This window comes from Molothrus aeneus, chromosome 2 (assembly GCF_037042795.1).
Source record: "Molothrus aeneus isolate 106 chromosome 2, BPBGC_Maene_1.0, whole genome shotgun sequence".
Classification (NCBI taxonomy): Eukaryota; Metazoa; Chordata; class Aves; order Passeriformes; family Icteridae; genus Molothrus; species Molothrus aeneus.
The window spans coordinates 35,417,078-35,430,200 of NC_089647.1; the positions used below are offsets into that span (position 1 = coordinate 35,417,078).

At 39.1% G+C, this 13,123-nt stretch overlaps 1 protein-coding gene across 1 annotated transcript in view; it reads left to right on the top strand.

Annotated features, from left to right (window-relative positions):
• Positions 1-3,463: 3,463 nt before the first annotated feature.
• TYR (tyrosinase) overlaps positions 3,464-13,123 on the top strand; it is a 42,191-nt gene continuing 32,531 nt past the window's right edge. Inside the window, exon 1 of the mRNA XM_066570371.1 lies at positions 3,464-4,306. Coding sequence (XP_066426468.1) covers positions 3,464-4,306 — 843 coding nt within the window. The remainder of the gene's footprint in view (positions 4,307-13,123) is intronic.

Below are 13,123 nucleotides of genomic sequence, written 5' to 3' on the forward strand. Positions count from 1 at the left end.
TAGCAGAACATTAACCAAGAAAAAACATCAATGATTTCCCTGTAGGTCACCGAAAAACTTTCTCTGCTTTCAACCTCAGTGAGCTCTTAGAAGAGACAGGAATTTCCTGAAAGAGCACAATATTATCCACCTAGTTAAATCTGGGCCCTGGCCTGCTATCATGGCCACAGGTATGAGCCATGTAGTACTCAGAAACTGTTTGACACTTTTCCTCTGAAAGATGATAGGAAAGTATTCAGAGCCACATACCAAAATTTCTACTTTGCCCAGCATGTTTCCAAAAGCCAGAAGTCAGGCTGCCTTTCAGCAAAGACCTGAAAGCAGAGGTGAAGTGTAAGTGTAGTGTAACAAAACTGTAGGAAATATTGCTTCAGCATCTTCCTTAGATGCTGTCCTGTCATCATGACTGACAGGTATAAGGTAAGTTTTGTGCAGACTGGAGATTGATTGATTGGTATCTATCTATCTATCTATTGGTAAGTAGATTGGTATCTACTTTTCTGCTATATGCTATCTGCAGTCTATAACAGGAAGAGACTGTCTTTTGCTTTTTGCTAATGTTTTTATACTTTCATTGATTGCATCAGCACCTCTTCTCCCTTGCTTTGGACTACAGATCAATGACATTTTTCTTGCTCCTAGAAGTTGCTTCTAATAATTAGCCTGTGTTTTCATACCCCTCTGAATGTCTGTTTTCTGATGCATTAAGCCTTATCTAGGTATCCCAGTATCAGATCAAAAATAACGTGGCCACATAATAAAAGCATTGAATTGGTAACATTCACTGGTTCACACAATCTGAGTCTGGTTTATCAGACTGAATTTCCTGGATGGTTAATAGACTATCTGTCTTTCCATTTGTTCTCTAATTGTCAAGTGGTCCTTGTGCTTATCAATCTCAAATAACCATTTTTTTCTCTTTTTCTCTAGACAATTTGTATCTCCACTGGTAATTTTGTCTATCCAGCCCTTGTTTCTGCAGTTTTATGCTTGACTTTTAAAGTAACCACAATTAAAATTATTCTCCATTTTCCCATCCCAAGTTTTTTTTTCCCCACTCAACATAGCCAACTAGACCTAAACCCCCCCATGAATTCCTAACAAGTAATTTACAAGCAACACTGAAGGATACTTCCTTCATGGTGCCATCCAGCTATCAGAATTTTTTAAAACCTACTTATATTACTTGATTGCTTCAGTATTATCAGCCCAGAATGGAAACTTCCGTGGCATTTTACAAAAGGAAGACATGATATTTTGAAGATCAGCCCACTCAGCTCCGAAGAAACAAGGAATTAATTTTGTGAGGTAATTGAACCCCCATTCAATGTCGTTGTTTTTACTTGGAATGTTCCTTGTCTTTTTCCACAACCACATCAGAAATCCATAGGCCAATCTCCCTGAAGCTCGGTTTAGCATTGTAGCACAGTGTTGAAAATCTGATCCTAAAGCTGCAAGCATGCCAGCAGGTGAGCTTCAGGAAGATTTCTCACTTCTCTGGGAGTTTTCCTTCTAGTAACTATTGACATCTCTATAAAGCAAGAAGGGTGTGTGCTGCTCCTGAGTCACATTCCTGATTCAAGGCTTCTCATTTTAACCATTGAACAGGGAATTCTGTGGCTAATCAGCTGCTCTGGAAACTCATCATGTGACAATTCTCAAGGCTCATATCCTTCTTTTGTGACACATAAAATCTCATTTGAATATTAAAACAGGGTATTGAATGTATTTGTTTGTATCACTGTCTGCATAAATATATATTTGAGGGCTTTTCTGGTTTCCTCTGTGGCTCTACCTCAAATTTCTCCCAATCCCTGAGGCTTTTCAGTGGAAATTAAAAAATACATATTTCTATCCTCAGAGATGGGTCTCTCCTCATGTATAGTATTTTTGTAGTAGCATCCATGGGAAGAACAGTTAATGAAATGGCAAGGTTTCCCAAACAGCCAGGTACAAACAAAAAAAACTAAACCAAACCAGTAGCCTTTCTATGATAGAATATATTTTACAAGCCTAACATGGAAACCAGGGGAATCAGGTAAAAAATAGTAAACATGAGACTATGGTTAGAAATATTTTTTGAAAAAAACAAATACTTTCCCTTTGTCCTTTTGCTCCAGGCTCCCCCATCACAGGCTCCCTGGAAGTGGGACTCAGGGATAATCCCCCGGAATACCTGAGGCGTAGAAGCCAACAGGATTAAAGCACCTCGTGCTCCTCATCATGGTCATGTGATGACCTCCTGATCCCAGCAAAGGCTTCATTTCCCAGCAAAGTTCTCACTTCATTTGCCTATATGTTGTTCCTGCCCCACTTAAGCGTAAGGAAATAATTCCCACAGCTTTTAGTAAGAAAAAAAAACAAGAAAACCACTCTTATTAACAGCAGTAGTAGATGAAGAAAATAATGGATAACTCGTGTGCACTTTGCCCAGCAGTAAAACAAGAGTTGTCCTCTTACAAGGGGCAGCTTCAAAGAATTTCTAACTTTTAAATCTGCTCATGTAGCTCTGTCAGCTCTCCTCAGGCTAATGTACAAGAAGAAAGAGGTGGGTGGTCTGGAGGCTGCCCAGTAACATATTGAGTAAGGAACACAGATATGGTGTTTGCAAACTGCTTGATGGGAGAAAAACAGGAGTCAATGGTTTTTTTTCTTGATCCAGAGACAGATGCTCAAAGTGCTTTCTGAAAATCTATTGGCAGATTGTCTGTGTTTCCCACAAAACTGTAGAGAAGGCTGTCATGGAGACTTCTGTGTGTCATCAACTGTGAAAACACTATCAATTCTAGAAGAACAAGCATTATTTTCTTATTTAAAGTATATTACTTCCCTCCCCTCCTTTTCCGTGCACTAATCCAAGAAAGGCAATTTACACTGAAATGTAAAGTGCTAAGTCAAATAATTTTTTTCTGGTTCTGCCCTAGTTCGTACTTAATTTGACCACATTTTATTTTTGCTTCCTGTAAAAAAAAATAGTTTGTTCACAAATTCTTTATTTTTTCATTTCTATGTCCACTGTTCTTCCTATTTAACCAAACAGATTCTGCCACATCTTTATTTAACAAACCATTTACTCTAAAGCATATAATCAAACTAGGAATTCTAAGAACTTACAATTGATTCAGTTCCCAACTTTAATTTTACTTCCTCTCCAATTGCCAGGAGAGAGCAATCATGTGCTAGGCAGAAGATGAAAGTTTATAATAAATGCCTGTATTTTGAAACTTGTAGAGGGTGGGGGGAAAGTCACTTGGCTTTCACTTAAAACATGTGACATTGAGATTAACCCTGAAGTGTATTTTGAGTCTAAATGCACTGTGTGTAGGAATGGGGAAGGACATTGAAGGGTGCACTGTAGCAGAGTGAGCAGTGAAGCATTCCTGGTGGAGGGGAGGAATTCCTTTCATGCACAGGCCTTTGGAGGGGTCAGAGAGAGCACTCCAAGCACTCAAGCATAACGCTGATGCTCTCCTGCTGCTCTGTCAGTATGCTGCTATTTGCCCTTGGTTTTCTGCTCCTCATTCTTCAGCCATCCACCGGGCAGTTCCCCAGAGTCTGTGCGAACGTGCAGAGTTTGCTGAGCAAGGAGTGCTGTCCCCCCTGGGATGGAGATGGGTCCCCCTGTGGGGAGCTTTCCAGCAGAGGGTCCTGCCAGAACATCCTTCTCTCCCAGGCTCCACTGGGACCACAGTTCCCTTTTTCAGGAGTGGATGACAGAGAGGACTGGCCTTCTGTATTTTACAACCGGACATGTAGATGTGAAGGCAACTTCATGGGATTCAACTGTGGGGAGTGCAAATTTGGCTTCTCCGGGCTCAACTGCACTGAAAGGCAAGTGAAAACAAGAAGAAACATCTTCCAGCTCACTGCCAGCGAGAAGAACAAGTTTCTTGCCTATCTTAACTTGGCAAAGAGCATCCCTAGCCAGGACTACGTTATTGCTACGGGCACGTATGCTCAGATGAACAATGGCTCCAACCCCATGTTCAGAGACATCAATGTGTACGATCTCTTTGTGTGGATGCATTATTATGCCTCTCGAGACACACTCTTAGGTGGGTCCAATGTGTGGCGGGACATTGATTTTGCCCACGAAGCCCCTGGTTTCCTGCCTTGGCATCGGGTCTTTCTGCTGATGTGGGAACGTCAGATCCAGAGAATAACGGGTGATGAGAACTTCACCATCCCCTACTGGGACTGGCGAGATGCAGATGACTGTGAGGTCTGCAATGATGAGTACATGGGTGGCAGACATCCCACCAACCCTAATTTACTCAGCCCAGCATCAATTTTCTCCTCATGGCAGGTAAGATCTGGCCAAGGAAAGGGGAAGGGAATGACCCCATCTGATTTTAAGCAATTAGGTGAAGTGCACAAGATAGGGGCTTAGCCATACTGCCTTCCCTTAGATACTCCTGGAGAGAAAGGAGGCGATACCAGAAAGCAAATTAGATTTTATGTGGTCCTAATCATTATTTAGAACAGTTCATTTGTAACTTTGTCTCATTTCTTTCTGACTGTACGGTTTAGGTTCTTTAATTAAGAACATAAAAGTAAAGTGGAAGGGGGACAGTTATGCCTTTGTGTCCAAACATGGCCTTTAGCAGGTTAAACATGCTTGACTCTGGTGTGCCAGTTAGGTCAGAGAAGCAGGATTTATGCACGTAAATTTCTAGCACCATTGCAAAACAGTGGATGACTGAATGATGGAAATAGAAGCAGATGCTTCAGGGGCTTTTCAGGCACTCTACCCCTCTCCCACTGTATTCCTCCCCTCCATGAATTAAAAACTATCAAATTCAACTAACCTGCTTTCAGTGTTAAACAAACAGACAAACAAGTAAACCAAACCTTAAGAGCAGAGAATAATCAGCTGTGTAATTCACATCAGTAGTCCAAAGTAATAGGGAAGAAATACTATCTGTTGATTAAAGGATCTGAGAGACAAATGCAAAAGTGATTCTTGGCAATTAAAAGCACTTCAAATGAGGCCATAAAACACGGTGACATTACATGTATATGTAAGTGATAAGGTCTCATATAGCTGAATTATAGTGTCCTACTCTAACACTGAGGGCTTTTTTTTGTCTTGCTCGTCACTGCCATATTGCCTAAAATACAGTGACAAAGGTCTATCAGCTTCGATAGACACACTCCATCATGACAATAGCAACAGTGGCTTCTGGTGTTGAAGTCTACTATGTTCATCTAAATCTGTCTTCCATTTATTTCTGTAGCAGCAGCCCAAATGAAGGTTGGGCAGTTTTAGTGATTTAACAGAGAGAGAAATTCAAGCAGCTCTGGGATATTCTGGCATATTACAAATCAGCACCCAACTGGGCTTACTGGGCTGGTTGTGCTGTATTTAATCTTGATTTGTGCCCTCTGAATAATAGCGGGCATGTAGACCTCTAAATTCGAGCATTTGGAGATAGAGTAATAGAACTATTTAAGCTATTCTGTAGCATACCTTTTTCTCCCTCAGACAGGAACCATTTCAGGGACCATTCACAGGAGACTGTTTGCATAGATACACCTTTGGAAAATTATTTTATTGACATAAACATGGATTATTTGATGTCACTTGGCCTCAGTGCCTGAGAAATTTCCTGAACACATTTAACTTAGTGTAGACATAGCCATAAAACAGATATGGATACAAATATGCATTTTCATCCCATTTTTAAAAATTCTTCTTATTTCAAACAGCTTGAATCTGTATCAACTCTACTAGCTTAATTAGATTGTATTGTCAGAAAGAAGTGGATTTTATGCTGTCCTGCACTGAGCTGAATAAATGGTTGTGTGAAAAATGTACATGTGGGGAAGTGGATAAAATGAAACCAGAATTGCACTGGTTATATGTATCAAGTGGAGCTATCAATACAGTATATTGGATGAGATAACCAGGGTTGGAGGAGACAGGTAATACACAGAAATCAGTAAGTTACTAGCAGGATTTTTCTAAAAGACATGCAGTGCTCAGGTAGTTGTGTTTAGTTGTTTTTTGTTTTTTTCAAAGGCTTTATTGTGTCCAGATTCTTAAGTTATTTTTATCTCAGCAATAAATACCCAGAACATTTATTAGTAGCAATTGATATATTTAAGAAACAGTCAGGTTTTTCTCATTTAAAGTTAGTCCCCACTAATACAGTCTTAAAATAAAGATTTTTTTATGGAACAAGTTGTTCAAAGTGATATTTTTGTATAACTTTAAGAGGTGCAGAAATAAAAGGTATGCTATATTTAAGACACATTCAGTGTCAGTGTACATAGGTAACACTACCTAAGTCATTTGCTGACATTTTCCAGGTATTTTCTAGAAATGTTTTTCACTTATATTTTTCAATGACTTTTGGAAATGTTACAATTTTTTCAAAATTTCCAAAATATGTGATAACTTTACCTTCAAATACTAACATTTCCCTCTAATATCTGCCATTTATTTATGGCTCTCCCATCTTATCCTGAGAAAGAATGAAAGAGATTGAACAGATCTGCATTTTCAGTCATGACTTTGGGGTAGAGATACTTCTTTATTAGCATTGAATCCAAATTTAAACAATTGCTTGATAGGGAATAGCAGTCAATACAGTAACTTCAAGTAGCACAAAGTAAGAGATCAAAATATCACTCCAGAAAATCAAAAGGGAACAAAAATAGCCTTAGCTTGAACCCGAAAACAGCCATAGATCTGCTGCAGAATGCTCTGATTATCTAAGCTCTGTAGCTGAACAGCATGAGGGAAAAAAAAAGAAAAAAAAAAAAGAGGAGGATCCAGAAATGTGAAGGAATTTGAAGGAATTTAACAAGAATGCTTTTAGCAAGCATTCAAAATAAAAAGAGGGCAAGAGTAACCTTGGAATAACACATCAATAATATGGTGTCGTTTTTAGAATTTTAAGTGTCTTTACAATGCCTGCTATGTTAGGAAATGGTTTAGTTTTATTTTAAAAAAGGTGAAGTGCCTATTTGCAGAAAAGCATCCCTCTTTCTTTTTTTTTAATCCCAAAGAAAGGAGAAAATACTTTATTCCATTGAAGGGTTGCCATAGCAACGTGGATACCCATGGATACATGCTGAAATTCTTGCTTTCACCTTACTTTTTCTTCAACATGCTGCTGTTACTACTTGGCTGAGTGAATTATCCATCCACATTTTCCTCATATTTGTCATCTAAGTGACACTTCTGATTCCTGCCTCTTTTTTACCAGCAAGACTATCAGGAATCTTTACTGGTTTTGTTTGTTTGCTTAGCTCATGTTTTAGGGTGGGTGGGAAGGGTTTTCTCATGTTTTCAGTTACTTGTTTATGATGAGTCAAGTGTTACACTCAGCATTAGGACTACATGAGACATACTAATGCTTTAGCAATTTTTGCAATTCCATGTCAACTTATCAGAAAAATATGTGGGAATTGGAGATATTCCATGACATTTTTAGAGGGTTTTTTTGTTTTAGTGCTCTTTTCTACAATTATTCAAAATAATGGATTTGCAAAAAAAAAAAAAAAAATCTAGCTGAAAATGTCCCTGCCCATGGCAGGGCATTTGGACTAGCTGACGTTTAAAGGTCCCTTCCAACCAAAACTGTTCTGTGATTCTAAATAGTAGGAGGTAAATTTTTCTCTCTTCTACACCAGAACTAATTTCAAGAAACAACTGAAGTCAATGGAGTTGCAGACGCATAAAAGCATACTGCAAATTAAAAGCAGAATCTTTTTTCTGGCAGTTAATGTTAGAGTCTGGGAATCCCCACAGTGTGCTAGACATAGGATGAAGAAAATAGAGTTGGAGAATCTAAGTGCTATTTCAGTTTGCTGTTGTGGTAAGCAGGATACACCACCAACTTCAGCTCCCTCTATTCTGTCTCCTAAGACTTGAGAGAAGCAATTGTATAACATGGAGAGCTGGCTGCTCTCAGATGTGCTGGGGTAAGCCTGCTGCCAATTCTTTGTTGCAAGCATGGAAAATTTCCCTTAGCACTTCATTCCATATCACCCTGAAGAACCACTTACACAAAAAGCAAAGCTACTACAGAAGAGAAACAAGTTACACAAATAGAAAACTGATAAAATGCTTCTGAACTAATAATGACAGTACTTTAGATCCATTACCTGAAAACATGACTTCATAAGGAATATGAATTCAGCTATTCAGACACAGTTATTTAATTCTAAGTACATTTTATCAGGGAGCTGTATTGCTAGCTGAATTGTCTGACAGCATTATTTGAAAGATTATTTTACATCTACCTTTAAAAACTGCAGGAAGTTTTCAGAAATACAAACACCAGAAGCCAGCACTTCTTGATTCTTAAATCAGTAAAAGTCTTACATCCATCTGCTTATGGACAGCCAAGGAACTCACAAACTTTATTTTTTATTGCAACTTAATAGATTGTGGTGCCAGCTACAGGCTGGTATGTTAAAAAACAAGAGCCCAAATGGAGCAACTATAAAGAAAGAATTTATGAAGTGTGTTCTTAATGATACGCTTACATGGATTATAAATTTGAAACATTTCCTGTTAAGAAGAGGTTCTTTTTCACATGCCACCTCAGGACTGCAGCAGGAGGGTATCATGATCTGTGCACAGCAGAAGGAGCCCCTTGGGTATCCTCAGCCTGTGTGTCCCTGTGACTGGCTGTCCATTGGATCATGTGTGGGTGACAGTGGAGCTGGGCCCCTGGATGCTTGGCTGTCCACTAGTGTATAGCCACGCTTGCTCAGGAGTCATGTAAGGTAAAAGATAAAGAATATACACTTCTAGAGGTGTATAAATCAATAGCCAGGTTGATTTCATAAAAAATGGGGTTTGTTAATATTTCACCAGCAGAAGAAGCCTCCCATCTCTCTCCAGAGAGATGCGTCTGAGTGATTTCAGGTAGACATGGAGACAGAAGCAGTGACAGTACAGCTTGGAGACAGCTGCAGAACTGTCAGACCAGGAGGTGCTAGTGAATACTTCATCAGTAATTGGTAACAGACTTTCCTACTCCAGCCCAGCACCATTTTGAGGTGCTTAATCAGGTTTAGGTTGCCCTCCAGTTCTGGGCTGCCTTCAAGCAAAAAGGTGAAATGCAGCCAGCTTTTACTGAAGGTTGAGAAAATACCTTGGAGTCCCTAGGTTTGTTTTAATGCTGTCAGTTCATGTTTGTCTTATCTCCTTTTAGCTTGAGTTTCACAGCTCCCCCAGTTTATGTATGTGCCATAAGGGGAAGAAAGACAATCAAGGACCTTACCCTTTTAGATGCTTCTTAGAATTTCTTCAAGGCTTTGCTTTGTATATTTTTTCCTTTTCTTTCAATTCTCTGCATGTTTAACTTTTCCATTCCTGCCAATATTCAGCAGTATATAAAGAACCAGATATAAATATACACAATCTCTTAAAACCTTTTTGGTCTGCTACAGATACAGCACCTTTCAAAGTTTCACCTGTGAAAGCAAGGTCCCAAGATACACTTTGTATCTCGGGATTTCCTTGCATTTTCCCAGTTTGGTGAGTAAATGGCTTCTGGATGCCACTTAATTAGGATTAAATTATGCCAGGCCCTAATGCAGCCAAAAAAAGGGAAAAAATTAAACCTCTTTATAGCTGCCAAACGTTTTAAATCCAGTGTGAGAGCTGTGCTTTAATGAGATTCTCAAGCAAGGTCGTAAGAATAAGTGGAGAAAAATAAAGAAAGATAATGAATCAGTACAAAATATCTTTTGGTTCTATAACAGCTCCCCATCCTGGTCTCCAGCTCAGGAGTCCAGACAAACAGGTGAGGGGAGGTGTGAAAAAAGGCAGTGAAATGCCTACATCACATCTCTGTAGCTGACACACATCAGCAAGTCAAGTGGTTGCTCTGACTGTGGTCTGAAGTGGTTCTTTTAGGCTACCTAATCTGCAACACAGCACTATGAAGATGTGCTGCTACAGCTTCTGGAGGGGGACTCAGTGGCCTCAGAGGAGACACAGTGTAAGGGATCAGTTCTAAAGGACACAGAGTTGTGGATTAGCTTTGTGTGGCTCTACTGCCCCAAAGAACTGAGGAACTTCAGATCACTTTGTGAGTGAGCACCTATTTTGATACCATAGAGAATTCTCTATTCCCAAGTGTTTAGGTATATATGACCAGTGTTGAATGCCTTTGTGAGCACAGATCTAATAAGCAAAAGTAACCCCAAGAAATCTGTCACAAAATTCCCCAAAGCTTTGAATTTAAAGACAGTAGGCAAAAGACTGAACATCACTGAAATCTTCTGTAGTGCTGTTCCCTTTATTTTGGCACAGGGGCTGGTCTGTGCAAGCAGTTGCAAACTAAAAGACAAAAGGTTTTCCCATTTCCCAAAGGTATGAGACAGTAGTTTCTACAGTCTGTTTTCTAAGAAGCACTCCACAGAGCTCTGTTCAAGATCTCAGCTGCAGTGCACAGAGGGATGTTTTTTGCAGGGTGCTACAAGGTCCAGAAGTGATGCTGCATATTCTGGACTGCCATCTACTGGTATTTGCTCTGCTCAGTACTTATATAAGCTTTTCCTCAGAGTATCTTCCTAACAATTTCCCTGGAACTGGCAAATTCACACAAGCAGGTGCAGCTGTGATTTGAAGATGTGTCTAGGGTGAACTGGAAAATTTGACCAGGACTGTTCTAAACTGGAATAAAATATCATGTTTTAAACCAACATGTTTACACCAGAAAGTATTCCTGCTGAAGGAAAATAAGGCAATGGTGTGACCCATTTTATGTATGCTTTATGCAGATTACATCCGGAAAAAAACTATCTGATTGATCTATGTTCTATTATCACTTACACATTGCATGACTGTTAAAACAGCAAATTATAGTTTCAGGATACACCCATAATTAATATCACCTAACTTAAATATTTCTGGAGAAGCATTCTCCATGACCAGGCCTTAATTTTTAGTTCACAAAAAGAAATAGCAAAACGTTACAGACAAGCATTTTCATTCCTGGGACTTCTGTTGTGGCATTTCTTGACCATGATTTTCCAAAGGCCTTGTGGGATCTGGTTTCTATTTAGGATGAATTTGGTTAGTTATACAGTTAATGAGGGCTATGCTAAAACATAAATGGAAAAAAAAACATTAGCAGTCTAAAAATGTAGAAATCTCATGACATTAACAATTACATTAAATCCCACTGAAATGAATAAACAGAACAAAGGGGGGAAGTTGCTTTGTTCAGAGATATATTTAAGCTCATGCTTGAAGATTCCCTGTCTGAATATCTGAAAACCGGGTCTTGAACACAGCATGTGATTCCTCTTTAAGAAACAATAGGGATATATCCCTAGGGCAGAGGGAAAAATGATGAAAGATAGGAGATGGCAGGATGGAGAATCCAGGAGATATGAACCTAGATAAAGCTCATAGGAGAGATGGATACAAAATCCACACATAGGAAGCTTCTGAGCCAAGAAACAACTGAGAAACAGTTTGAGCTTCACCAGCCAAGACACATTTGCCTTCATCACTAATGTACTTCTAGGGACACAGAATGGTACATTTTTATAAACAAATTACTAGAGCTTCTCCTGAACCATTCACCTATTTTCCTGCTAGTGGGAATCAACTCACTTTGTAACACAAACTAATCATAAAACCAGCATAAACTATGGTTTGTGTTTATAATTGTGGGCCTCTCCCTGTCACTACCTCTCCTTTCTAGGTGTGGATTCTTACAAGAGACTCTTTAGAGACACACTCCTGACCCAAGTCCCTCTTAGAGGTGCAATCCTGATTCATTTGGTGAGCTTCTGGGGGAAATGTGCTTGTGCAACTCTCTGCTGGAAAACTACCTACAGCCTCCAAGGGCTCCTCAGTAGTTTTAACAGACATGGACAAATTGCAGCCAACAGAGCAGTGTCTAAGGATAAATGGCTCTGATAAGCTTTCTTATGTACTCCCAAAAAAGACGAGAATAATTTTTTCATTATATTCATATTCATAGAAAACTTATCATTTAAGAGCTCCAGATTCTTAAGGGGTCTGTGTTATGTCACCAGCTTCATCAAACATTATCTATGAATTTGTCATCAAATCACTTACAAAAGGATTCATCTGATCTCCTTCCACTTGTTTAAAAGTTTGTTCAGCAGCACATCAATTTGCCTTTGGCTCTGTCTTTAGTTAGTTCAGAAGCACATCTGAGCCTCCAGGGTGTGATTCATCCCACCCTAATGCAGAAAGAGAGCATTAAGTTGAACACTTAATTTTGCTTCCCTTGCTAACTGCAGTTCAGAGACAGTTTCAGCATTGATTTTTTACTCATTTTATTTCATTGACTTAGTCAATGGAGAGAGTTACATCTCACCTACCAGATATCTGGTTTGGGAGAGCTGTATCACACAGGAGATGGCTCCCTCTCCACTGACTGCAGAGGTCATCCTGAAGTGTTGCTTCAATCTCACAGTTTCTATGTGGCTAGTATAGGTGAAATGAATCTCCCATCTTCAACAGAGAATTTCATGTTCTTCCATCTATCTCATTCAAAGCAGAGATGATCGTTTTTGCTCATATTCTTGTTCATTGTTTTGGTCCATGAAATAGAAATACACCTTCAGGATAAAAAAAGTTGAGGTTTCACTTTTATGTGTTTTCTCCCCTATGATGTTTCACTCACTAATGAGAACTATTCTTTCCCTACCCCAATTTCTCATTAACCACATTGATGACTTGCTAAGTGCAGAGTCCTGTGTTTTAAAAGGGTCTCTGGTGGTTTGGCGTTTTACTTGTTTTGGTGTTTTTTCCTGAAGAAAAGCAAAACACTAGACAGTTAAGTTTGATTCTGAGATGCTGTTGCTTTGTTTCATTCTCATAGACCCACCATTGAACTACCTTTGTCTTCCAGGAGTCTCAAACTGGACTGGCAGTTTCTGGAGATCATCTGACAAAAAATGACTTTTTATGCCATTGTAATTGGATTTTGTCTGTGAACCCAGAACATTTATATAAATGATGTTGGATTCTGGCAGTATTTTACATATTTATCCATCTCTCTCTTTAAGATCCTTTCTCAATATCCATCACTATGGTATTTCAGTTGGTGATACAAATTCATCTCTGCCACATTTCTAGGAAGGACAGCAGCAAATTTTCCCATTTAATACA